The 27,534-nt window shown below is 59.5% G+C and overlaps 1 protein-coding gene across 50 annotated transcripts in view; it reads right to left on the reverse strand.

Annotated features, from left to right (window-relative positions):
* Window positions 1-27,534, reverse strand: part of NCOR2 (nuclear receptor corepressor 2) — a 246,677-nt gene that overhangs the window by 36,967 nt on the left and 182,176 nt on the right. For 35 of the 50 annotated variants that reach the window (XM_054444029.2, XM_054444045.2, XM_063647217.1 and 32 more), the window contains exons 19-24: window positions 24,182-24,324; window positions 16,626-16,773; window positions 12,813-12,863; window positions 10,406-10,994; window positions 2,061-2,181; window positions 559-730 (exon numbers count right to left, since the gene is read on the reverse strand). In XM_054444029.2, coding sequence (XP_054300004.1) covers window positions 559-730; window positions 2,061-2,181; window positions 10,406-10,994; window positions 12,813-12,863; window positions 16,626-16,773; window positions 24,182-24,324 — 1,224 coding nt within the window. The remainder of the gene's footprint in view (window positions 1-558; window positions 731-2,060; window positions 2,182-10,405; window positions 10,995-12,812; window positions 12,864-16,625; window positions 16,774-24,181; window positions 24,325-27,534) is intronic. The other 15 variants (XM_063647200.1, XM_063647223.1, XM_063647219.1 and 12 more) reach the window with 3 other exon arrangements.

The raw sequence follows: 27,534 nt of genomic DNA on the forward strand, positions 1-27,534 counted from the left end.
CCCACCCTGGCTCCTGGTGAACCCAGAGACCTGGGCCTGGAGCAAGGTCAGGATGCCAGCTGGGGAGGGCAGCCCTTCCTGCCCAGGCCCCAGAGCTGCTGCCAGCCGGGTGCTGGGCCTCATCTGTGATTCTAGAAGCTCCTGTGTGGACTGATTCACGCTGAATCAGAGGCTGGGCTGTAGACATGTTTTTGTGTATTCACAATGCTTTTGAAAATTTTGAGAACAGTCACCAGTGTTGAGAAACCAGGGGGATTTCACATAAGAAGATGGATTTCTGGCTTTGCTGGAAGAACCACCCCAGGCCTGATTTGCCACAGGGTGACTCTTGGCCAAGGCCAATATGTGCCCACTTTAGAGAAAACAAGAGTTCTCCAATTTGCCGCAGTTCCTACCATTCCCAACTGCCTCCCCCTGCTCAACTGTTCCATTCGTTTACTTTGCTTTCCCTGCCACTGTGGCCGTGGGGTTTGCAGCAGCTGCTCTGGACACACAAATGTCCCTTGCCCGTCAGTCCCCTGCTGCCCCAGCCCCATTCAGCCACTGGTGTGCACTCACCCTCCTTGTCGGTGGGGGGCGCCGGGCTCCTGCTCTTGCCCCGGGGGCTGCTGCCAGGCTGCTGAGGGGCGTCGCTCTCCGGCTGCAGGTTTTGCGGTGGCGGTGGGGCTGGGGGAGCTGGCTTGGTGGGAGCTGCGTCCTCCCGGGGGGGCTCATGGACTTTGGTGACCTGCTGAGGGAAGCAGGCAGAAGTGAGCATCCACAGAGGGTGTCTGAAAGTGACAGGGTCAGGGAGAGCCATGCATGTGACCAGCATGGAAACCAAGGCCTGGGAAAGCCAGCGACATGCTCAAGGTCCCAGGTGCGGCAAGAAGGGGAGGTCTTAGCACAGAGCACATGGGGAAGCCCAACTCCCAAAAAGCCTGGCCCAGCTGCCCGGTGGTGGACAGGGGTACCCACCTCCCAAAAAGCCTGGCCCAGCTGCCTGGTGATGGACAGGGGGACCCACCTCCCAGAACCTGGCCCAGGATGCCCGGTGATGGACAGGGAGAGCCCACTTCCCCAGAAAGCCTGGCCCAGCTGCCCAGTGGTGAACAGGGGGGAGCCCACCTCCCAAAAAGCCTGGCCCAGCAGCCTGGTGATGGACAGGGGGACCCACCTCCCAAAAAGCCTGGCCCAGCTGCCTGGTGGTGGACAGCGGGAGCCCATCTCCCAAAAAGCCTAGCCCAGCTGCCTGGTGGTGGACAGAGGGAGCCCATCTCCCAAAAAGCCTAGCCCAGCTGCCTGGTGATGGACAGCGGGAGCCCATCTCCCAAAAAGCCTAGCCCAGCTGCCTGGTGATGGACAGGGGGACCCACCTCCCAAAAAGCCTGGCCCAGCAGCCTGGTGGTGGACAGGAGGCTAGAGCCTGCTGTGACCCTCTCCTCCAGCTCCTTCTGTGGACCCAAACCCTCTGGGCCTCAGGGAAGCCAGGACTGAGCAACAGGACTCTGTGGGCCTCGGGGACTGGGCCGTATAGCCTGGCACGCCCTGAGCCCATCACTCAAAGCCCCGAGGGACCACCAGCCTGGTCAGCTCAGGGTCTTTTAGCCCAGAGCCCCCAGTTGCAACTGGGAAGCCCGGACTCACCTCCCTGGAGAAGGTACCTCCAAGGGCCCACCCACCCAGCTGAGAGAACCTTCCAGGGGGGTGTTCCCAGAGGGCCCCAGGGTCAGAACTGGTAGGCCACCCTTCCCTGGCCAAGCTGTTGCTATAGCTGAGTGGGTGGGGGAAGCTCCTGCCTCCCCATGACCCAGCATCTAACGTGGGGGTTCAAGGGTGCTGCGGGGTGGAAGGGAGGAGGCCTTAGGCTGCCAGTTCCCGCCTTCACCGGGAGCCCCACCCAGTGTGCCTGCCAGCTTCCCCAGCTGTTCCCACCTCAGCTCCATGGGGATTTCTCCAGGAAACAGAAGCGGGTGAGCTAGGCTGCAGGTGCACGCTCCCGCCCGTGGAATTCTCTGTCTCAATGAATGGGAAAGTCAAGGTCAGGTGGACTCTGTGGGGCTCTGGGGACGGGCACTCACGATGGGGGGGATGGCAGCCGCTCGCTGCTTCAGCTGCTTCAGGTCCAGCGGCTTCTGGGGCGAGGCATTCGCCCGGGGGTCGCCAGTCGGGGTGAGGAGGCTGGGCCTTGGGGACAGCAGCCTGCGGGCACACGAGCACCATCAGCTGGGGGCCCACAGCCGGACTCTCTCAGGGTGGGGGGCTGCCTGGTTTTGACGGCCTCTCCTATCTCAAGCCCTGGGGACGAGGCTAAGGCCCTGAGACACGAGGTGACTGTGCAGGTCACCCAGATAATGTCAACGGTTTCTCTTGGGAAAACAGACCAAGATTTGGGGCCAGGGGAGGGGAGGCACGAGTGGGCGGGCAGGTGCCTCCTCACTCACTCCCCTGGTTCTTGCAGGCCCCATCAGGGGGGCCAAGCCAGCCTCCCACCCCAGCCTAGAGGCCAGCCGGGCAGTGCTAGAGGCCCAGGCTGGGATCAAACATCCCCAAAGACAGCCCCAGGCAAGGAAGATCCCAGAGAAGCCCAGACCTGGGGCCCACACCACACGTGGCCCTTCAGAAGCTGCCAGAAAGCCAAAGAATCAGCACGATTCAGGGACAGAGAAATGAAGAGATTCACCAAGAGATTCCTCATCACTCGAATCTTAGAGGCTTGGGTGCCAGGGCAAGACAGTGGGCACGAAGCCGAATGAGCTTTGGTTACCGGAGGCAGGAGTGGGGGAGCTGCACCTGCTTCCTGGGATCTCTCCCACACACTACCCACGAAGGACAAGGACATGATAACAACGTCCCAGGCTACAGACTTTGTGTGGAGGGGCAGGCAGGGCATGCCCACTGTCTACCAATCAGCCACAGTCACAGTTCCTTCCTCTGTCTGCTACTGAGATGCACAACCAGAGGCCGACACAGGGCACACGGTGCCTAGCAGAGAATGCACTGGGGTGTGGCTCCCAAGCTGCTCAGTGGGTGCCGCTTCCTTCAGGAAGCCTTCCAGGATTTCTAAGGCCCCAATGCTGGGCATAGCACCTGCTATAATCCCCATCTGGCTCCCCAGTTGGCATGAGGTCTCCGAGGGCAGGAACTGGATCTGCTTCAGCCTGAGAACCCTTCACCTGCCCAGTGTGGCTGCCCGGGGCTGCCCAGTTCTTGACTCCCTCCTGCAACCTGCATTTGCTAGGCATAAAGCAGCCTGGCCAGCATTTAGGTGTATGGAGGCAGCCTGGCCTGCATTTGGGGGTATGGAGGCAGCCCGGCCTGAGTTTGAGGGTATTTGGAGGCAGCCTGGACTGCGTTTGCGGGTATGGAGGTGGCCCAGCCTGCGTCTGTGGGTATGGAGGTGGCCCAGCTTATGTTTGGGGGTATAGAGGTGGCCTGGCCTATGTTTGGAGGTATGGAGGCGGCCCGGCCTGCGTTTGGGGGTATGGAGGCAGCCCGGCCTGCGTTTGGGTGTATTTGGAGGTGACGCAGAACCCAGCCTCTGTCCTAGGTCTTTCGAGCTAGTGAAATGACCACATGGCAGGCATGAGAGCAGCAGCCACGGGCCTGGGATTCAGCCAGAGAGCAAAGCTTCTGGGTGCCAGAAGCCGGCAGGTCCTGTCAGCACAGCCCCTACTCTGTGCCATGACCACAGTGACGATGTCCTATGCAGACTGTAAGTCACAGCCTACTGGCCTTGAGGTGAGAGCTGTGACAACAGGGACACAGCTCACACCACCCCAGTCCCCAGCTGCCAGTGCAGGATGCCCGGCGCCCAGAGGCACCCACCTCCTTCCTGCAGATGAGCAGGGCCGATGCCCAGGGTGCTGAGGCCCCTGCCGGCAGTCCCCTCTCCAATCTCTGCCATAGCAGGACCATGGGGCCACCGGCATGTGACCGGCCTGTCCTGCAGGTACCAGCCAGCTGCCTGCATCTGCCACACGCTCAGCTGAGTGGGGAGAGCAGACACAGACTCGGTGACGCCTGCTTAGGCTGCCCATGGCGCACAGATGGGGGCCAGACGAGGAAGGTCACCCTGACTTCTGCATGCACCTCCACCACCCCCACTGCCGGCCCACTCTCCTTCCTCCCCTCCCTCCACCTGTCCAGACCCTGCTTGGTCTCCCAAGACCACCTAAAGCCTCTCCTTTGGCCACTGCCATGCCTCACTCCCTGGACCTGGGCCCGGCTGTGCTCTCCCTGCCATCCTCAGGACAAAGTACCCTGACCCAGGTCCAAACACAGATGGTATCACCTGTCCCAACATTCCCCACCTGCGGCTTCAACTGCCGCCACCCCCATGTCCCTCCCCGCAGGTTTATCTATCACCATCCGTTTCAACCAGCTCGCACTTGCAAGCTTAAATTTAAAAGAGAATGCTGCAGCCAGTTTGGAAAGCAGTCGGTGAGCCCTCATTGCCCTAAACCCAGCACCTCCACTCCTAGGCACACACCAGGCAAACGAGAGCAAACATCTACGCAGAAACCTGCACTCTCCCATCACTGCAGCACCGCCCAGCCCACAACAGCCAGAAGGCAGAGACAACCCGACATCCACCAAGAGATGAACAGGGAGACAAAGCGTGCCCTGTCCGCACAATGGAACATGTGGCCATCAAAAGGCATGAGGCTCTGACACGGGCTATGACGTGGGTGGACCCTGAAGACACGATGCGCGTGAAACAAGCTAGTCACAGAAGGCCTCTAGCGTAGATTCCGTTCCTGTGAAAAGTCCAGAACGGGCTAATCCATCCAGACAGAAAGGAGATGAGTGGGTGCCAGGGCTGGGAGGAGGGAGGATGAGGGTGACTAGTGATGGGCATAGGGTTTCTTTCTTAGTATAACACTGAATATACTAAGAAAAACTGAATGATACACTTTTTTTTGAGAAAGGGTCTTGCTATGTCACCCAGGCTGGAGTGCAGTGCTGCAATCTCACTGCAGCCTTGACCTCCTGGGCTCACACAATCCTCCCACCTCAGCCTCCGGAATTGCTGAGGCTAAAGGCACACATCACCATACCTGACTGATTTTTGCATTTTTTTTTGGTAGAGCCAAGGTTTCTCTATGTTGCCCACGCTGGTCTTGAACTCCTGGGCTCAAGCTATCCTCCTGCCTTAGCCACTCAAAGGGCTAGGATTGCAAGTGTGTGCCACCGTGCCTAGCCTAAATGATACGCTTTCAATGGTGAAATGTATGGTATATGAATGATATCTTAATAACTCTGTTACAAAGTGAAATGAAGACCATACTATATGCTAGCCATAAAATAAAGGGTTCGACGTATCAGCTGTATTTTCTCTATGAACAGTAAAAATAATATTTTTATATGTGTGTACAAATAGAAAAATAAAATATAAATTTTAAGGTTGAAATGCAAACGTTCGTACATATGTAAAGATAATTCTATAGAGATAAAAAGTATGACTTTAAAACACACACAAAACATGAGGCGCCACTGTCCCATGCAGTCTGCCCGAGAGCTCGGGTTTTCTATGTGGGGCCTGAGTGCTCCCTGTGCCTTGGTTTCCCCGTGGCCCCTCACCCAGTAGGGGGTGGGCAGTCAGATTGGCAGGGGGTGAGCGGGGGCAGGGGCTGCTGCCCAGAAGCTCTCAGCAGGTACCCTCTGGGGGGCACACACAGAGGCCCAGACCCCTCTTTCTTGAGCCCCCAGAGCAAGTGGGGACTGTGGTCACGGAGATAGCACTTTATAGTTTACAAGAGGTCTTCTGATCCCAGCCAGGGCTGTCTCATGGGTAAAGAAGGCAGCAGCCAACACAAGGGCTGGGTTCAAGTTCTCGAGGAGAACGAGAGTCCTAAGCCCCCAGGGTGAGCAGCCACCAATAGTAGAGGAGGAAGGTGGAAAACGCTCAGAGCTCAGGGCCCATCTGACCGCCCCTTGTCCCGTAGCCATGCTGGAGGAGCGCCGCCTCCAGAAGCCCTCCTGGCTGGCTCTCCCCACCCTCCACTCTCCCTTCTTTGTTTTATTTTAGTTATTTATTTATTTTTTTGGAGACAGAGTCTTGCTCTGTTGCCCAGGCTGGAGTGCAGTGGCACAATCTTGGCTCACTGCAAGCTCTGCTTCCTGGGCTCAAGTGATCCTCCTGCCTCAGCCTCCCTAGTAGCTGGGATTGCAGGCACGCGCCACCATACCTGGCTAATTTTTTGGTATTTTAGCAGAGACAGGCTTTCACCATGTTGGTCAGGCTGGTCTTGAACTCTTGACCTCAAATGATCCACCCACTTTGGCTTCCCAAAGTGCTGGGATTATGGGCATAAGCCACCACGCCCGGCCTCTCTCCTTTTGTTTTCTTGGAAGGCAGCCGCTTCTATTTTCCTTTCTGGAGGCCTGGGTGGGGCGGGGACTCTCAGGGCCTGGCACGGAGCATGTATCCAGGAGGGGCCCCGCCCTGCCTACCCAGCCCTGCAGTTGTGAGCAAAGGCTGGGATCCCCTCTTTGACCATGTGACTTAGCCAACTGTGCCTCAGTTTCTCAATCTAGAGAGTGGAGACAAAAGCTTCAAGGGCTGGCTGTGGGTGGGCGTGGGGATGCTGGTGACCAGCACGTGGGGCCGAGTGGGTCGGGCCACCTTGTCCTCACTGTTGTTTTCCTTCCCACTTATGAAGGCCGGTTGCGGGGCGGGGAACAAGGGCCTGGGGACATTCATCAGGAACATGCTGGGCCTACAATAGTACATCCCCTCTCCACCCAGCCCTTGCCTCAGTTTCCCCATGGTCATCAAGCTGGGACAATCCTTGCCACCATTCTAGGGCTGGGAGGGAGAGGGAGGGCTGGTTTGTGAACAGGCATCTCTTGCCTCTCCAAGGCCCCAAGATAAAACCCTGACCCGTCACTCCCACCCGTGGGGCCTGCTCACCTCTCTGACCTCTTCGCCTTCTCTTCCCTGGGCTGCTCACTCCACTCTACTCCCTGCTATAGGCCTCTCTGCTGTCCACTGGACATACGCTCATGCGGCCACAGGGCCTTTGCACTGTTGGTCCCCACAGGGTCTGGCTTTCCCTCACACTAAGGCTCTCATTGCCCTCCAACGTCACCTCCCCAGAGGCCCTCCCCACCTGACCAGCCCACTCTCCCCCGCTCCCCATGCCCCATCTTCCCATCACCCACTCATCCCATAAACAATGGTTTCCTTCTCCACGCCCTCACTAGAATGTAAGTGCCTGGAGTCAGGGCCTCGTCTGTGCAGTTTCCAGCACCCCTGGCGCCTGGCACACGCTGGTGCCATCAGTCACTTGCAGAATAAAGTAACAAAGGTGAAATTGCTGTTATGATCTTCCAAAATGCCAGAGGGACAGCTGAAGGAGCTGCACTCCAGCCCCCTCTTGGGGTGACCTCTAGGGGGTGTCCCAACGCAGATCCAAAGGATGGCAGCTAATCTCTGAGCGCCCACTGTGGCCCGGCATTAACTGAGTTATTCTTGCAATAAGCCATCCACGCCTACCTTACAGATGAGAAAACTGAGGCTTGGGGGAGGGGACTCCCAAGGCCAGGCCCTGCCAAAAAAGCACCCAGGCACCTTCTCTGAAGACTAAGAGAGGGGAGGGCAGGCAGGCTTGGGGTTTTGCAATCGAAGTCACTATCTCTGGTTGTCTGCCAAGAAAACACCCAGCCAAAGCCACCTCGAAGAAAGTGCCGGCGGCCGAAGGAGAATGTGATTTTCTCTCTCCCAAAGTCACCCGGGCGGGGGCCAGACGAGAGTCATCTTGCGTCCATCCAGGAACACAGAGCTCCCCCACTGGGGCTGCCAGGCAGGAGGGATGATACTGGGCGGGCAGCCAGGAGCAGGGGTCGCCTGGGGGGCCCGCCCATCCCGCCAGCCCTTCCCGGGAGGCCCTGGCTGCCGGGGCCTACTCTGACGCATCTCGTCCGCGTCCTCCAGCGTCTGCCCGGCCCTGCACAGTCGTGGCCGGCAGAGGGAGGGGTGGCAGGCTGCCGGCCAGAACGAGGTCAGCAGGCTGGCCAGAGTCCAGCCTCGTTCACTGAGAGGGCAAAGCAGGCCCCAAGGGCGGGGGCCTGGGCCTAGTCGCACAGGGCGGGACAAACCAGGTGTCCTGACTCCCAGCCGAGGACTGCTGCACCCCGGGGGCTGTGTGCTGGACACTGGGCAAGGGGTGGACGCACGCCAGGCCCAGCTCGGGGAGGGAGGACACGGCCCTGGGTGGGGCTGCAGGGGAGAGGACGGGAGGCTACAAGTGCCCTGCAGGGCTTCAGGCCTAGCCTGAGCGTTCTGGGGACGGACAGGATGCAAGCTGATCCCTCGGCTCCCCAGCCCGGGGCCGGCCACATGGACCCAAAACACAGACTCTGGGAGGCAGCTTATCAGTGGGGCTGCCCCATGACCTCAGCACTCCCCCCGCGAAGGCAGAAACATGTGTTTCCATGACTCTGTCCCCACAGCCAGCAGCAGCAGGGCGGGGAGCCGTCTGCCCTGACCCTGCTACCCAGGCACAATGGCCCTGGCTGCCTGCCTCTAGGGCAGACCCAGCCATACCATGAACACTGTTTTCCAAGCTGGGACTGTCGGGCAAGAAGCTCAGGGGTTCGGTGCCCTCAGAAACCTGCAGGCCAGGCCTTTGCTCATCACAGGGTCAGGGTCAGGCCATCCACTTCTCACACACATGGGCGCGGTTCCTGTCGCCAGTGGTTCCCGGGGACCCTGAGATTTTGTTTTGTGGAACCTATAGAGATCCGGGTGAACCTCAGTTCCTAGGGAATGTCCTAGGACTTCCCCCTTTAACATGGCCCAGGGTGAACCCCAGGGCAGAGACAAGGGCCCCACATGACGCTGCGGGTCCGATTTTCCTCCCTCGCTCGCTCTGCCCAGGACCATTCCAAGGGACTTGGGAGGGGAGAAAACAGACCACCCTGTAGTCAAAATAAAATGGCCCGCCTGCCCCACCAGAAAACAATTCCTCCAGCCGTCCAGATGTGAGCGGGACGCAGTCTTCACAGGTCTGCCCCCTGCCACCCGAGATTGGCCCTAACTTGGGTAGCCGTCTTTGGTTCTGGGCTGGAGGCCTTGAGGCCCAAAGCATCTGTGCTGAAAATGGGTAAAAGGCGGCATTCTCAGGGATGTGGGGTCACCCAGGCCAGGAGCAAAGACAGAGGCCAGAAAGGAAAGAACACACCTCAGAGCCGTCGGCACCCAAACAGGATGGCACTGGGGTCCTCTAGGCCACCCCAGCTAAAGAAGAATTTGCAAAGGGAACCTCTGCACTGGTGATCCAAGGTGATCACCTGTGATCCTGAGCCGTGGACCCTTGGCTGATGGGAGATGAACCACCAAAAACATGGTGAACCTGTGGCTTTTCCCCATCCCCATGGCCACCATGCTTGCATCTCCATCACCGGCCCCAGGGCACTTGCAGCTGCCTCCTGACTGTGCCTCTCACTCCCAGCAAATCCCCCACATGGTTTCATGGGTAAACCACATCTGGCTCTCTTGGGAGAGGCTCATAAAGGCCTTCTCACTGCCCTGAGAACAAAATGCAGCCCCTACCTGCCAGGGTGTGACTCAGTGCCCCCACCCCCATGAGAACTGCCCCCCGTCCTGCCAGGCTGCCCACCCCACACCCCCAGGCTGCCCCCTCCCTGAGCCACCCTTTGGCACCTGAATCCACCAAGCTCATTCCCAACTCGGGCCTTTGCACTTGCTGTTCTCACCACACTGAGGGTAGAACTGTGTCCCCTCAAAGAAGGTATGTTCAAGTCCTAACCCAGGGTCTCTGTGAATGTGGCCTTATTTGGAAATAGGCTGTTTGCTGATATAATCAAGTTAAGATGAAGCTGCACTAGATTAGGACAGCTGCTCATCCAATGCCTAGTGTCCTCAGAAGAAAATGTGGACACAGAGATGCACAGGGCAAAGGTCATGTGACAGCAGAGGCAAAGACAGAGTGGCATGACAGCAATCACGACCGCCAGCAGCCGCCAGGAGCTGGAAGAGGCGGGATGGATCTGTCCAGAGGCTCAGAGGATGCGTCTCGGCCTGCATGGTGCCCCCAAGCTCCTAGCCTCCAGGACTGTATTTGTTTCAAGCCACCTGGCTCGAGCTACTTGTGAGGGCGGCCCTAGGAAGCGAGCAGGCTGCCTGGCACACTCTCTCCCTAGCACTGCGCCCAGGGCTGCCTCCTCCGTCCGGGTCTCAGCTTGGATGTCACCTCCTGGGGAGGTCCTCCCGGCCACACCTCCGCCCCTTCCTGGCCTGCACCTCCCATTCCTGGACTATACTCCAAGTCTGCCTCCCTAACCACACCTCGGGCTCCCCTAAAGCAGGCAGAGCCAGACTGGGTGCAGCTAAGTAGGTAGTCGCTGCTCAGTGTCTGCAGACAAAAGCCAAGGTTAGGGCTGCCTGGCGCCCACTCACCGGTTCTTGTCGCCGCCCTCGGGCTCATCCACCTCGTCTGCACTGCAGGTGGCACTGGAGTCGCTGTCCTGGGGGGCGCCCGAGCCCTTGGCTGTGGTGGCCCTGCCGCTCCCGCCCTCCTTCTTCTCTGCCTTGAGTGCCCCCTCGGCTGTGGCCTCAGTGGCCTCCGCGTCCTTGCCCTTGGCCGGCCCCTCCTCGGCTTCCTCCGTGCCCTCGCTCTTGACGGGCTCCTCGGCCTTCCCTGTGTCCACTGCCAGCTCCTCAGCCGTGGGGGGCTTCTGCTCCTCCCCCTCCTCCACTGGGGGCGCCGCTGCGGCCTCCTCTTCCTTCTCCTCCTTGGGGACCACAGGAGGGGGTGCAGAGGGCGATGGGGGTGCTGGTGGGGGCGTAGCGGCTCCATTGGCTTCAGAGGACGGGGTGGGCTCAGTGGGGGCCGGGATGTCCTCCGGCGGTGGGGTGGGTGGCTCTGGGGGTGGCCCGTCGGTGCCCAGGGTGGCTGGGGGCTTGGGCCCATTCTGCCCTGTGTCCTTGCCGGCCTCAGTTCGAGGAGAGGGGATGCTCTCGGTGTCTGAGCTGTTGTTGACAGTGGCTGTGCGGGGCGAGAAGTAAGAGCGGATGAGCAGGGTCTGGCGGGGGCTCCAGAAGAGATGCATGGCCCTGACCCTCGGGATGAGGCCGCTCTGTCGCCTGATGCCAAAACAGCCCCGAGGCTCCTACACACCTGGGCCCCTGCCTGGAGCCCCACCCCTGAGACAAAGCCCCTGACCAGGCCCCTACCCACAGCTGCTGCCCTCCCCTGGCTGCCTTTCTCCTGGACTGACCCTGCTGGCATAACCTGGTTAATTCCCAACCCCAGGACCTCCTGGTGGTCAGCACCCCCGACAAATGGAGCCAGCCTGAGGGCGGGTGTGGGCAAAGGCCTTCGTCCTGGGGGTCTCCGTGTTCTCATCTGAGCTCTAACCCCGGCTCTGCCCCGCACTGGCTGCGTGCCATGGGAAACTCAGGTTACCTCTTGGGCCTCAGTTTTCCCAACTGTAGAATGGGAGAATAATAGTTCCCATCTCACAGGGTGGAGAAGCCGGCGATTGTGATGGCAAGGGCAGCTGCCTGGTGACTGCCTGCTGCTGCACCATCATCACCACCATCATCATCACATGACAGTGTAGAATGCGCTCAGTGTGAGTGCAGGGGACCCACGCGTAGTGGACAATGAGGCCAGTGCGTGCACAGGGGACCCACGCGTAGTGGACAATGAGGCCAGTGCGTGCACAGGGGACCCAGGCACAGTGGGCAATGAGGCCAGTGCGTGTGCAGAGGGGCCCTGGGCACAGTGGACAATGAGGCCAGTGCATGCAGAGGGACCCAGGCACAGTGGACAATGGGACCAGTGCATGCAGAGGGACCCAGGCACAGTGGACAATGGGACCAGTGCGTGCAGAGGGGCCCTGGGCACGGTGGACAATGGGACCAGTGCGTGCAGAGGGGCCCTGGGCACAGTGGGCAATGAGGCCAGTGCGTGCAGAGGGGCCCTGGGCACAGTGGACAATGATGAGGCCAGTGTGTGTGCAGGGGACCCAGGCACAGTGGACAATGGGACCAGTGCGTGCAGAGGGGCCCTGGGCACAGTGGGCAATGAGGCCAGTGCATGCAGAGGCCCCAGGCACAGTGGACAATGAGGCCAGAGCGTGCAGAGGGGCCCTGGGCACAGTGGACAATGAGGCCAGTGCGTGCAGAGGCCCCAGGCACAGTGGACAATGAGGCCAGTGCATGCAGAGGGGCCCAGGCACAGTGGGCAATGAGGCCAGTGTGTGTGCTGGGGCCCCGGGCACAGTGGACAATGATGAGGCCAGTGCGTGTGCAGAGGCCCCAGGCACAGTGGACAATGGGACCAGTGCGTGCAGAGGGGCCCCGGGGCATGGCCCACACCAACGGCCACGGCATGGGTGACACAGCAGGAGCGCAATCTGTGTTGACGGAGTGGCGGGATGAAAGCATGCACCCAAGGATGGCGAGGAGACCCCAGCCGCATTCCTGGCTCTTTAGCCCCCAAACCCACACTAAGCTCTTCTTTGAGTCTCAATGTCCCCCATTTTCTGTAAAATGGGGATACTTGAAAACCCCTGCATTTGCTATCAGGGAAATCAAACCCGGTCAGAGACTCAAGCGTACCAGTGAAAATCAGCAAAGCAGTGGAGACGGGAAACTGGTCTGCTGGAGTGAGCCCGGGACCAGCATGGGGAACAGCCATTGTGCTGGGAAGGAAGCCCAGAGGCCGCAGAGCACAAACGGTGGTGCTCACAGAAAGAGGCACGTGCTCAGAAGCAGGGTTCCTTGTGGAGGACCAGGGACCTCGGGATGCCCGCCCCGGCCCGGCCCTACCCCCCAGGCCAGCCGGCCACATTCGTACCTGGGCCACTGCATTCCCCTCTGGGCACCTCATTCCCAGAGGCATGTAAGGCTGGAAGGAAGTCAGAGAAGAGTTAGAAGTGAGGTGGCACCAAGTAGTGGGAGGGGAGGGAGGAGGCAACGTGGCCAAGAGGGGCCTGAAGTCCGGTGCACAGCAGTGAGGCCTCGCTGCTGCTCGCTCTCCTGCCCCGACTGCCCTTCTCCTTGGACCGATGAGCCCTCTCCCTCCGGGCTCTGGCCAGTGGCCACAGGTGACCCGCAATAGCCCTGCGCAGGCTGGTCCAACTGCCTGTTCAAGGCCAGCCAATAATGGGGTTGTTCAGGGTGAAAAGTGAGCTTCAGCCACTCTGGGTGTCCTTGCCCTAAGTCATCAGCCTCCTGGTGGAACCAGGTTCCCAGGATGCCTGGAGTGGGAGGTGCTGACCTCAGGGGTGGACAAGGTTACAGTGAGAGGCTTTTGGGGCTGCTGGGGCCTCTTCAGCCTTCATTGCCCCCCACCAATCCCCCAGTCTCTTCTGCTTCTCACCTCCCTTCAGGCCCCAGAGCAGAGGCCACCCTTTTTAGAAACAATAGCAACGACAGCAACGCTGGCTGCGTGCAGGCCGGGCTCCGTGCCGAGTTCTTCACACACGACTCCTTTAAGACCTCTAAGACTGGGACCATCAACTGTCATGTGCAGATGAGGAAATTGAGGCAGACAGGTTAATCAGCTTGCCCAAGAATACGCTGTGGAGGGGAGAGCACTGAGCCCAGCTTCCTGAGTCCCTAACCCCTGGCCTCCCTCTGCCTGTTGACTTCAGCAATGTCATTCCCTTCCTTCCACAGCTAGAGTACGGGACGCTGGGAGGCCAACGCTGAGGGCCCCAGGACCAGGGATGAAACCTCTGGGTCTCAGTTTGTTCATCTACAAAATGGGCAGTTAACATCTCGGTCTCACGGTTATCAACAGGGTCTGGGGCAGCAGCCTGTATGAGAAGCACTCCAAGGGCTTGTGACAATGCAGGTGGCTGCGCTATGCCCCAAAGGTTTCTGATTCAGTACGTGTGGACTGGGGCCCAAGAATCAGCACTTCTAACAAATCCCAGGGAACACCCTGCCACCGCTGCCCTAGAATCCAGGTGAAGTGCTTTGTGCAGTGCCTGACACACAGTAGGTGCTTAACAAGAGCGACAAAAAAACCACCAGAAATAAAAAATAAAAACACACCACCAGATGGCCTCCTTTCCTTTCTGCCTGGAGGTCCCCAGTACCAGGCTGCCTGGGTTTGAACCCCGGTCACCAAATGCGCCTTGGATAACCCCGCCATGCCCCAGTCTCCCTATCTGTAAAATGCAGAGAACAGCATGGCTTCGTTCACTATGAGGATATTATTATTATTACTGGAGAAACCACTGGGCCAGGGTATCACTCCCAGCCCTGCGCTGGTGTATTTCCAGCCCAGATGCAACAAGGCGCTTTACACCGCCCCCGGGGAGGGGCCTGCAGTGCCGCTGGGGCTGGATGGGTCTCCGGGGAGATTCAGGCAGGGCAACCTCAGGCTCCAACCCAGCACCTGCCTCACCTCCCCATCCTGAGCACAAGAGACAGGTCACGCAGTGTGCGCTGGCTGGGCTGGCAGACCCCGAGCCTACCGGCTATGTGCTGGGACACCCCATGAGAGGGGTTCTCCTCTCCTCTGGCCTCAGTCTCCTCGTCCTTAAGATGGGGTACACCCTGGACACCAGGAGGCTTAATCAGGGCCTCTGACCTGCCGTCCCCGAGCTCTCAGAGCAGCCACGGAAGACCACCGTGTTGTCACAGAAGCCTCAGCTCCAGCCACCTCAGCCCTCCCTCCTCCCCCACCCAGCAGAGCATGCCCCTCCCCATCCCTACGGGGCTACGTAAGCTCTGCAAGCGATGCGGGGGTCATTACCACACAGTCCTGGGCAGCGTCTGCTCCGGTTTTAATGTGTGGCCACGGCTTGGCTTCTTAAAATGTTCCCACCAAGCCTGTATCCCGCCCATTCAGACACTGGAGGGATATTTAGAGGGGACTGGGTTTCTGCTCCCGGGGTCTTCTCTTGTCCTGGCTACAGACCCAGGACCCAAAATGGGATGACCCAAGGGACTTGCGGCCCAGGCCTTCCTTCTATCAGACACTGGCCAGGCTTCTGGCCAACTTGGGTCAGAGAGACCCAAAGCTGGTGGGGACGCCAGACTCAGTGTCCCTGACCTGCCCCCAACTTGAGATGACAGTCACCCAAGGGCCCAGTTGCCCATTTTCAGCGGGGAGCGGGGATTCGGGCTGGTGGAACACTGCGGGCTGGAGGAGCCTGGATTTCTCTGCAGGCTGGGCTTACGGAACCAGGAGGTGACTTGCACCTTCTTCCAGGGAGAAGCCAGGGCGTTCAGAGGCAGAAAGGGAGAGAGGACAGGAACAACAAGAAGGACCCCAGACGGGGCAGGAGGAAGGAAGGTTGAATTCACCAAGGACTTGGGCTCTGCTGGGCTGCTTGTTTCTCCTTCAGAGTCAGAAAAGAGAGTCAGGGACACTCAGCAGAGAAGGGCTGGGGTCCTCCAGGGGCCTTTGGTCACGCCACAGGGGAGCAGTCTAGACCCCCGGCTTCCTCTTTGACAGGGAAAAAGAGGCACAGGGTGGGGGTCGAAGGTGGATGAACTCGTGACCGAGAGTGCAGGGCCAGGTGTGGGCAGCCAGTGTTCAGTTCCCAGGTCTATAAACACTGATAACAAAGTTGAGCCGTGTGTTATCCGGAGCCCTGGACAACACACAGCTCAGGTGGTCACAGTCCTGCATTTGAGGGGACTGGGGGAGACCTACCAGCACCACGCACACGACAGCTTTACGCCATCGTGTGGGGCATTTGTCTAGTCTACAGCTGGTGCAAACAACACACTCTGTGGTACCTGGGGCACCTGGGCCCAGACCTTTAAGTGCCCGAGCCTCAGTTTCCCCATATAGAAAACGGGGACACCAAAGAAGGGGACTGAATTATTTATCACCCAAATAGGGACACTTGGGAGTAAAAGGAGGCACTGAAAATAACTATATAACTTTTACAATATTTACCGACTGACAGATAGGTTCTATTTATACTGGTTACCTTGTAAAAGAGTTCTGGTCAAAAAATAATTTTCGGGCCTGGCGTGGTGACTCACACCTGTAATTCCAGCACTTTGGGAGGCCAAGGTGGGCAGATCACCTGAGGTCAAGAGTTTGAGACCAGCCTGACCAACATGGCGAAACCCCATCTCTACTAAAAATACAAAAATTAGAAGGGTGTGGCGGCGGGCTCCTCTAATCCCAGCTACTCAGGAGGCTGAGGTGGGAGAATCGCTTGAACCTGAGAGGCAGAGGTTACAGTGAGCCGTGATCACGTCACTGCACTCCAGCCTGGGCGACAGAGCAGGACTCCGTCTGAAAAAAAAAAAAAAAAAAAAACTTTTCCAAAGTAAATTTTTTTCCAAACTGTGACACTGGATGGGGTGAAAGACAGCAGGCACCCACAGGGCTGGCCTGGACGTCCGGTCACCCAAGCATAAGACTGAACTCATGGGCGTCAGAAGAGCTGAGTGAGGCTTGGGGCTCCCAGAGAAGCTGATTATTCTCAGTATTGTTGTGGCCATCATCCTTGTGCCCATTACTGGTGAGTTTCTGGCAAGTTAGGCCCGCACCTTCCAGGGAGTTGAGGCCCCTTCTAAGGAGGACCCAGATGACTCAGGGGAGAGGAGGCTGCCGGGATCAGTTCCCGCTATGCCCTCCCTCAGAGCTCGGACCCACAGCTGCCAGCCACCACCAAGCCGTGCCAGCCCTCACCTTCAGCCTCCTCCACCATCTCCTCCTCGTTTCCGCTCACGCCCGACGCCTCCATCTCCTCATCCTCCACCACGGGCGGGAACGCAGCCTCCTCGCTGGCCGCCGCCGGGGCTTTCTTCTTCTTCCTCCGCGCGTTCCTCTCCTTCTCCTGGGGCACAGGGAAGCAGCAGATCAGGACTGGGGCCTGGGCTGTCAGCTCGGGGACTCCCCATGCCTGGGGCCTCGCCGCAGGTGCAAAGGGCAGTGATCCCGGCCATGTGGCAATGAGAGTGACCGTCCCCTTCACATCCCACCTCGGCAGCCAAGCGTGCCAGGGTTTATTTTTATCGGGGGCTTTATTCTCCCATTGAGCCCCAGATACACTCTGGGTACAGGCTGGCCCCTCAGCCACCTTGACATCCTTCCTGAGCACAAGAGAACCTGCCTGACATTGCCCAGGACTCTCCTAGTCAGAGCGAGTGACCACGCCTCCTGGGGACACCGTGTCAGCTTCATCGGCACACGTGGAGTGAATGAATACAGGAAGCTTTTCCTTGCTATGCAAGTCTCACCTGTCCCCGGGGGACAGGCCAGCCTGGGAAGCTCGCGTTTCATTCCCTGAACCTTTACAGAACACCTACTGTGTGCCTGGCTCTGCATACCAGGGCTGTGGGGACACAAGGCACGGGGTAGACAAGGTCCTGCCCTTGGAGGCTGCCCTGCCATTGGGGAGACCAGCAACATGCTCCTCACACAGAAGCAGCACTCAGAGGATCAGAGGGTCGTGTGGGTGAAATGGGGTGGGACAAGGAGCACAAGGGCAGCACTCAGAGGGTCGCACGGGTGAAACAGGGTGGAACAAGGAGCACAGGGGCAGGGGCTCCTCTGGACAGAACAGTCCGGAAGGGCTTCTGCAAGGAAGTGACATTTGAGCCAAGATTTGACGGCAGAGGGAATGGGCCAGGCCAGGCTCTGGACGAGAGTGGCAGGTGCAGGGAGTCACAGGTGCAAAGGCCCCCGTGTGGGGAACATGCCGGGTGTGTCCAGGAATGGAAAGAAGCCCTCATCGTGGGGCCTCCACTTTCCCCGCACCGCGCCCTGCTCCTGGGAACCCCAGCTCCTCACACACAGAGCCCACCCTTCTTCCCCCAGCTTAGGCACCATCATCAAACCGCTCGTCTTTGTAGCTCACTGGGGGGGATGTCTCTTTGTCCCCATGCTGAGCCAGGCAGAGGTCAGAAAGTGTTTGTTGACTGACTTGCTGAGCAACTGTGAAAGGCCAGCCTTTGTGGTCTTGAACACATAGACAGCAGAGAGCAGGGGTATCGTGGAGGCAGCATCCCGAAGTGACTGGGGACTCCCAGGGGGACTGGAAAGACACTGGGGGGTGCCCACCACAGCCTGGTGTGACAGGAGGGGCGGCAGCCTGATACCTCTGGGGTTGCTGAGAAAGAGGTGGGCCCTCCACCACACCTGGAGGTGCCCGCAGCTCTCAGCCAAGAGCCCTGTACTGGGTTGAATGGTGTCGCTCAAAGTTCACATCAACCCAGAACCTCAGACCTTATTTAGAAACAGGATCCTGCAGATGTCATTAGTTAAGATGACACCACATTGGAGTGGGGTGGGCCCTAAATCCAACAGGACTGACAGCCTTGGAAGAAGAGGGAAACACGGACTCAGGGACACGAAGGCACTGTAGCAGTGGAGGCACATGTGGAGGGATGCAGCCACAAGCCAAGGAATGTCACGAACTGCCAGCAGTCGCTGGAAGATGGAAGAGGCTCCCCTGCAGCCTTGAACGTGAGCACAGCCCTGTGGACACTTTGGTTCCAGACGTCCAGCCTCCAGAATTGGAAGAGAATACATCTCTGTTGTTTGAAGCCGCCGGTCTGTGGTACTCCCTTGCAGCAGCCAGGGGGAATCACACAACCCCCTGCGCTGGTGCACCCAGATTCCAAGAAAAAGCTGCTGATGTCCAGACCACATAGCCTGCTCTTGGGCAAATGCCAGGTGGGCCCTGCCCACCCTAGCACTTCACCGTGGCCAGGCTGGAGCTGGGCCTCACGGAGGGGAGGAGAGGGGGTCTCGGGCTCTAAGCCCCAGCCGCAGGCAGAGAGTGGGATCACTTCCTGTCCTGCCTTCTTCCTGAGCAAACAGGGTTCCTCTGAGCACAGCCGCTTGGAACGCAGGGAGGAAAAGGGAAATGTCTGCTCGTCCGTTAGTCACGGTTTCCGTCACCAACAGTCGGCCAAAGGGCCACAGCCCTGCCCCTGCCAGTGCCCACAGGGCCCACAGGGATGCCCAGCTCTGCAACCCCGCACACGTCCTGGGACCACTCCCAGCACTGCCCTGAATCCTGAGCCTCTCCCAGAAGAGTTCGAGCCTGTGGCGGCCTGAGAAAGTGGTGGCATGTGGGTTCTGCGGCTGCGGCCGAGGGCTCCCCCTGCTTCCCGAATCTATTTTTGGCAGACAGAGGCTCAGGAAAGACTCAGGGCTGGGTGCCCTGAGCTGCCCGGGCGGTGGCTGGGACGTGGGAGACGCTCAGAGTCTCGCAGGGAACAGGGGTCTCCGGTCAGCCTGGTCGTGGCACCCACCATCCTGGAGTGCAAGGTCTCTCTGCGGGGGGCGGCGTGGGTCTCTGAGGCAGTGGGCGGGGATGGTGCCAACACCCTGAATCCCCACAAAGCTGGGTCTCAGAGAGAGTCCCAGGAGTTACAGTTAATCCTTATACACATGGTCCAGTACCACGGGATCAGGAGGTGTGTGTAGAATAGGAGATGCTGGTGATGGCATCAATCATTACGGCTGACGTTTATTAAGCACCTACTATGCGCCAAGCGGTTTCTGGTATTTATTTATTGCACCTGCACAGCTGCTCTGCAAATCAGGGCATGCCACCCCCTGCTTCAAACTCTCCAACACCTGGATACAATCCCCAAGTCCTCCCCCCAACCATATGGCCCTGTGTGATCCAGCCCTGGACCCTGCCTGCCTCTCCAAGCTGCTCTCCCCTCTCCCCTCCTCAGGGACTGTGCTAGAAACACACTGCCCTCCGGGCTCGCTGCCCCAGCTACAGGGCCTCTGCACTGGCTGTTCCCTTGCCTGGACACCCTTCCCCCAGATATCTGCATAACTCACTTCCTCACCTCCTTCGGGCCTTAGCTCAGACATCAGAGAGGTCTTCCCTGATCACTCCATCATTAGCTCATCCCTCCCACCCCCACCATCAATCACTTTCTACTACATTCTTCTCATAGCATCTTCAGACTCCATTCTGAAATTGAGTGTGTGAACCTGTCTCTCGTACCAGCTCCTCAAGGGCTGGGATCTTTCTCCTCTGCTGTATTCCCACCATACCTGAAACAGTGTCTGGCACAGAACAGACGCTCTGTAACTATGTCTTTAGATGAATGAACCTGATAGACGGGGACAATGGCTCAGAGAGGCAAAGACACTTGCCCAAGACCACAAAGCTCATGAGTTGAGGAGCTCAGATTTGAACGCAGGCCAGGTTCAAACACTTCGTGGCCGGACCACCTCTCTGCAGGCCTGTGCAGCCTCAGGTAGAAGAGATTAACAGCAGAAAACAAGGCGGGGCCGGGCCAAGGCTGAGGCGGACAGAGACTGAGGAACGTGGAAGCCGAGCCCCAGGGGCCTGAATTCACAGATGGGAGAAAAGGGTAACCTTCGGCCATAAGGAGGGGGAGGGAAATCTCGTAGAAGACACTGATGCCAAGTGTTACATAACTCCGGGACATGCCCCGCCCGCCCGGCCGCCGGATCCTGCTTCCTGCTGACGTCGCCTGCAGCCACACTCGGGCCAGACCTGGTGCAAGGTGGGAGGGGACACCCACTGACCCTCTGCTTCCCCACTCCTTCCTTCTCTGGCCAAGGGTGACATGTCTTTCTGTACTCCAGATAGGGCTGGGCCAGCAGCCAGAGGTGGCTGTTACTGCGTTAGGATTCACAGGGATATGCCTTCCTCCCTGGGACTGAAAGGCACAGGAGAGGGGCAGGAGGTGGAGGTCACCAGGTTCAGTGGCACCTCTCCTGGTGAGACCTGCTTGCATACTGCAGCGACGGGGAGCTCACCACTGCACGAAGAACGGCCACTGTCAAGATGGATGGCCTGGCCTGAGCCCCACTTCCTGTGGTGGGTCCCTACATCTGCTCCGCTTTCTCTGCAGTCCTTGATATGAGGGTGCTCCTTCGAGGTCGGCCAGGAGCGAGAACCAGCCCCACACTCCCGAATCACTCATTCTCATCCAGGTCCCAACCTGGATCTCAGGGTCCTCTCCTGTCCACGCCTCCAGAGTCTTCAGCGTCAGGGGACAGAAGGGCCACCTTCTTTATCAGCTTTGACTGTGTCATTCGGATCAGAATCACTTTCATCGACACTAGGACGACCCACCTTGAGTCCAGCCCTGGATGGGGGCTGAGTCTCAGCTCAGAATCCTTCAATGCAGCCCCCACTCCCTCCACGGTCCACTAACGAAGTGTCAGCTCCACAGCCCAGCAGGAAAACCCCATCCATGTCTCTGTCCTCAGGGCAGCTGCCATTGCTTCCCTGGGATACAGCAGGCGCTCAATATGGGGCTGCTGAATGGACAGTGAGGATAATACTGGATGCTTATTGAGGGCTGACCAAGGACCAGGCACCACCCTTTACAAAAAGAAACACACTTGTTCTTCAACAGCCCTATGACTGTGTCCCATTCTTATCCCCATTTTACAGAGGTGGAAACTGAGGCACGGAGAGGTGAAGCCCAGTATCCTTGGACCCAGTCACTAAGCGGCAGAGCCGGGGTACAAAGCCATCAGCTCCAAAGCCCTGCTCTGCACCATCCTTCTGGAATGCCTCTTTGAATGAATGGATGAATGAATGAATCAATCAATCGTGAGTGCGCCACCACCAGCACCATCACAGCTCTCACTAGCAGAGTGCCTGGGGCATAACAGGCCGCGTTCCAAGCACTCTGTAGGCAGCCACCCAGTGCATTCCCACAACAGCCCTTTGAAGTGGGTTCCATTATTGTCCCCATTTCACAGATGGGGAAACTGAGGCACAGAGCGCACAGGTCACTTCCCCAAGGCCACACAGCTGGTAGGTGGCAGAGCCTACATTCAAACTCAGGTCTCCTGGGCCCAGTCCCTGCTCCCAATCCACAGCACACTGTGGCTGTGCCTGCACGCACGTTCAAGAGGGGCCCTCGTCAGTGGGATCTCTGGCTGCATGTTCATCCATGCCAGCGGCTTCACTGGTAGTCACCACACCCAACAGGGTGCCTTAAGCATGGCCCGTGCCACCTTGGCCCAGTGCTCATACCTCCCACAAATCTCCTAGTCTAATAAAACCTTCCAACTCAAAAAAAAAAAAAAAAAAAAGAAAAAGAGAGGGCCTCAGGTGGCCCTGAGAAGGGGGTAGATGGCATCCAGATAAAATAACAATAACCACAGCAGTAAAAGTAACTAGGGCAGGTCGCCCTCCCGGAGCGCTGCCCCTCTGGCAGGCACTAAGGACCTCACAGGTAATCACTCGTTCACTCCTCATAGGACCTCTTGGATAACAACTGTTATTCTCCTATTTTACAGATGGGGAAACTGAGGCTTAGAAGGCTGAATTCACTGCCCAAGGTCACAGGGGTGCCCAAATCCACAAGCTGGGCCTTGACCCCAGTCTCGCCCTGGGCCTAATGGGACGGTTCACTATGCTGGGGTCTCTGGTCCTCCAAGCCACTCTCAGGTTTTGGAGTCTCTAGGGGTACAGTGGGGCCACACCCTGTGGAAGCCTGGAAAGCCAGGCTGTGTGGCAGCAGGCTGCAGGGGGGTCGTGGGGTGAGGAAGACAGGCAGAGGGGGCCCTGGAGCGGGGAGGCGGGGTTAGGGGAGAGGCGGGGGGAGGAGAGAGAAAGAGAAAGGACGGCTTGGGGAGAAAGCAGGAGGCCCTTTTTGTGCCTGGGGAGATGCTCAGGGCCAAAGCCCTGCCCCCGAGTCATCCTGGATGAACCACCTCAGACTCCAGACCTGGCTGACAGAATCAATGGCCCACACCATCTCCCGGCCCAGGCCCCCTTCTGCGCCCCCAGGCTGCTCTGGCTCCGGCCCTCTTTGCCACAGGGGACTTCAGCAAGTGTTAGGGACAGGGTTCTGCACATTCAGCCAGATGTGGTGCCTGCCTCCACACCCAACCAGAAGGCCCGAAGCATCCAGAAGAAGAAGGCGCTGCCTGAAGCCCTGAGCTCTGGGGACAAATCCCAGGGGCCAATGTGGAGGGCATGTGGGGCACTGCTTAACTGGAAGTGACGGGGAGGGGCCTCCCTGAGGCCAGAGGGTGGATCTCAGCCCTGACCACAGGGCCGTGGGACCGTGCCCCCTCGGTCCCGGAGCCACCAGCAGCCGCGCGCACACATGACTCACTAAGAACCCACTCGGGAGGGTGGAAGGATGTCCTTAAATTCTGCACGGGGCTTGGGTGGAGTTCAAACAGGGGGAGGCTATACCTGGTCCTCCCACCGCAGGCTGTGTGACCTCACAGCCTGCTCACCCTCTCTGGGCCTCGGCAGGTTGCACGGAGAGAGCAATTCAGCACGGCCTGCCCGGAACCCACTGCACACACTTTACACCCAGGCACAAAGCAGCCTGATGTCATGGTTGGGGAGTGGCGGGGGCAGGAGTAGTCCTGGGGGAGGGCAGCTATGCAACCCCTCCCTCAGTGCTTCTGTATCGATGAGGAAACACGCAGCCTAGCGATGAAGAGCGTGGGTGCTGATCTCATAACTGTGGGTGCAAATCCCAATTCAGTCGCACATGAGCCTGGTTAAGCCTCAGTTTCCCCAGCTCCAAAAAGAGGACAATGCTTGGCAAGTGTGTCAAAGAGGGAGAAAGGAGGGAGGAAGGGAAGGAGAGAGGGAAGGCAGCAGAGGTCTCCCCAAAATGCTCCTCAATTCCCAGAAACAGCTGTGGAAGAAGCGGCTGCTCCTCAGAGGCCATTTACACGCTCGGCGAGGCGAGCCTGCACCTTCTGTGCTTGTGGAGGAGGGAAGGGTCTCAGCCTCCAGTGGCCTGCCTCAAGCCCTCCAGGATGCTGGGGCTGAGACGTCCACCCCCGCCCGCAGACCTGTCCCTCCCCAGCCACGGCAGCCCTAAAGCTGTGAGGTCAAATGGGGCGGGGGAGCTGCTCGCTCAGGACCCATTTGCCTCCGGGTCCTCATTCCAACGTGCTGACAGCCCGAATTCCTGGCTGAGTCAGTCTGGTCCACCGCACTCCTTCCCCCACACCCTGAGCCAGGGCTGAGGGCCCCCAGAGGTGTCTGTCTGAGCGGAGTGGGGTGCGGGGTGGGGGTGGAGGGCAGCCTGGCCCGGCCCGTCTCCAAGGCAGGGACACTCACAGCAGCACTGCCGCCTGCGGCCATCTTGGGGTACTCCCGGGCTTGAACCCCCAGAAGCTGAGTTCTAACAAGGCGGCATAATAGCCCCTCCCTGGCCCACAACTCCTGGGGTGCAGAGACGTCTCCTGAGGTGGTCTGGGCTCCCCTCCCAGCCCCCTGGAGGCGCGGCGCAGCGCGACTGGGGACTCACCATCTTCAGCTTGTGCTGCTGCAAGATCTCATCGAGGTTCTGCCTCTTCTTGTAGTTGAAGTAGAAGTTCTTACACTGCGACACAGTCTTGGAGCCCACCATCCGGGCGATGGCCGACCAGTTGCGGCCGTGTTCCAGGAGACCTGTCTCAGGAGAGGAGGGCAGTGAGAGGAGGCCAGGCCCGGCACGCAGAGGGGGCCTGCATCCATGGCCTGGGGGGCAAACGGGCCTGGAGCAGAAACCCAGCCTGGGGCTCCCTGCTCAGGCCCAGGACCTCTGGAAAAAGAGACAGTGATGGGCCACGTGTCCCCTGGCGGGGAAGGTACTAGAGGGTGGCAGGCCTGGCCTCTGGGGTCTGGTTTCTCAGTCACTTGACTCCAGGCCAGGATGCATGGGAAAGGCCTGGGCTGGAGGAGCCAAAAGCGACAGGTGAAGCCCCACCGAGGCCACCACGCAGGAGTCTGGGGGCAGAGGGCTGTGAATATCCAGAACACACAGCCTCTGCCCAGGCCCCACCTCTCCTGCTGGGCGGAGGGCCCGGCCGACGTGACCCAGCCCTGACACTCGCTCACAGCTGCAGGCGAGGCCTCGGGAGACGGGTTGTTTTCCGGCCACACCGGCCCAGTGAAAGGAAGGGACGTGGTGAGCAGGGGACGGGAGGGTGGAGGTCAGGGTGGGGATGAGCTGGGGCCAGGAGCCTCCAGGCCCAAGTTAACTGGGGCACCTCCGGGGCCCAAACTCCCTAAGGGCACCTAAAGGCCCACTCGGGACTCGGGGCCCACCAGGCCTGGTTGGGCAGCTGGAATTTGCTCCCAAACCCCAACCCGCACCACCAGGAGGTTCTCTCAGCCTCACAGACCTCCTGCTGTGGGAAGAGACCCTCCAGGAATTGGCAGAAAAAGTTCCCTCCATCACCAGGTCTCAGGCCAGAACCAGAGCATGCCGCCTCCCCCAGCTTCTAGTTTCAAGGCCACAAACACCAGGCTCGGCAGAAACACAGCCCCTGCTGCACCGGAGGCAGTGCCTGGGAAGCCAAGCCCCCGGTCTCGGCCCGTCTGCCCCGCGAGCTGCGGCACACACAGGCACAGGCCAGGCAGCTCTATATTTATGCCTGTGTCTCCAGCAGCGTGACCTTGTGTGGCCCAGCCAGTCCATGCAGGTAGAGCCTGCCCACTTTCCCAGGGCTGTGGGAGAGACAGGGAGTGCTCCTGGCCTAGAGGGCTGTGCGGCAAGAGGGTGCCCCTCCAGGGCAGCAGGCCCCAAGGCTGAATCATGTAGCTCGGGACATTGCAGCCTCCCTGAGCTGGAGCTACACTTGTAAGGACTTTAATGAAGGATTTCCCATAATGAAGGTTTTGACCATTTTCCTTGAATCAAATCAAGCTGCAAGCCAAGCTCCAGCTAAAATTGTTCAGAGGTTGGGGAGCCGAGGGGCAGCCGTCTGTGTTGGTATTTTCATTCATTCATTCATTCATTCATTCATTCATCCATCCATCCATCCATCCATCCATCCACCCACCCACCCACCCACCCACGTGCTGCCTGCCTGCTACACACAAGGCTCTAATGCAAATAAAATAGCAGCAGAAACATCAACACATCAGCCCATGGCATGGCTAAGTGACACACAGAGTTTGCAAAGCCCTTCAAAGACTTGGTTCCGTCTCATCCTTGCTGTCACGGCTGTGACCATTTTCCCATCCCCAGGAGGGGGAAATCTCGGTTCAGAGGGTCCTGCCAACTCACCCAAGCTTAGAGGACCAGCCAAGGGGGGCAACGCGGGCGTGGGGCCCCAGTCTTCCTGCCCTCTGGGTCCTCTAGCCCCCGTGGCGTGGGGGTGGCACTGACTGACAGGCCACCTGCTCGCCTGCTGTGGCCCTGGGAGCCACGTGGCCTCACAGCCCGCTCCTCAGGGTTCCTCAAGGACAGGCGCAGAAGGGGAGGGCCGGGGCGTGGGATCAAGTGGCACCCGGCCCCTGACCTTTCCCTCCGCCCGCGCCAGCAGCAGCTGCCACTTCCAGAACCTGGCGGACGGGGCCGCGCGTTTATTTATATTTCCGCGGCCGGGGCCAAGAGAGCCCAGGCAAACACGCCGGGCCAGAGGGATCACAGGTCCGGCACCCGGGTGGGAGAGGGCAAGAGGGGGCGGGTCTCCCATCTGGGCCTGCCTGGTGGGGTGGGCATGGAGAGCCGAGGGGGCGGGGGGGGGGGGGGGGTGGCCCAACAACGCTGGGGAGGTTGACATTTCCAAACTCAGTCAATAAATAAGGAGGTGGCTAGGAGTCTGGCTGGGGGCTGGGGACCCTAATTAACTCCGATCATGGGGGCAGTGGGAGTGGGTTGAGGGCAGAGGAGAGGGGATGGAGGTGGGGATCACCCAGCCCTTCCTGAAAACATACGGCTCCCAAAGGAGCTGGGCAGAGTCACCCGGGCGCCTGGCCAGAGCTTGCCAGCAGTCTCAGCCAGCCCTTCTGCTCTCCGGCCTCAGTTTCCTTAACTGCCGTGTGAGGGGCCAGAGTGGGTGTCCCATTAGTGCCAGCCAGGGCTGCGGGGTAGGGGCAGGCTGGCACTGGCTTCCTCTGATTCCTGTTCTGAGAAGCTCAGGCAGAGGGTGCCGGGCACAGAGATGGACTTTCCACCCCACCGTGCCTTGGAGCCCACCCCGCCAGACCCAGCTTGAAGCCCCCGTCCACTTGGAGAGACCCCCTGTGCACACAGCATCACAGATCTTCCCAGGCACAGATCCAGGTCCCACCCCTGCTTCCAGGAGAGCTTCAGCCCAGCAGGGAGAGAGAGGAGGGGGCATGGGGGAAAGGATGGGCTGGGACCCCCATCCACTCCAGGGGCCCAGAACTCCGACTCCCCAGCTGCCCCAGCTGCCCAGCCTCAAATCCCAGATGGCCACGTTGCGGTCCCTGTCCCTGCACCCGCAGTCCCCCATCCCCTCCCCAGGACCACTCACTCACATCCTCTCATTCGCGTCTCCCCCTCGGCCAAGTTCTCCGGAAACATAGGGCTGGGAAGATGCCCCGGGGAGCGGGAGCGGGCCCAGAGAAGTGGGCCGGCAGGCTGGGCGGCCGCGGTCGGCTCTGCGAGGCTGCTGGCTGGCGTCTGCTGGCGGCTCAGCTCAGCCTCACATCCTTCTTCGTCCCACGGTGAGGGAGGGAGGGAGGGAGGGAGGGAGGGAGGGAGGGACGCGGCGGGCGGAGGCTGGCTCGAGAGGGGCGGGAGGCAGCTCCTCACAAGCCCGCCTGCCTGTGGTGGCCCGGGGCTCCTCCAGCGGCCGCTGCCACCTCTGACGCCGTCCCCAAGCCGCTGTGGGCGCGCGAGGTGCCCTTCCCCGAGGGTGGTGG

The sequence above is a fragment of the Pongo pygmaeus genome, chromosome 10 (genome assembly GCF_028885625.2).
Source record: "Pongo pygmaeus isolate AG05252 chromosome 10, NHGRI_mPonPyg2-v2.0_pri, whole genome shotgun sequence".
In the NCBI taxonomy this organism is placed as follows: Eukaryota; Metazoa; Chordata; class Mammalia; order Primates; family Hominidae; genus Pongo; species Pongo pygmaeus.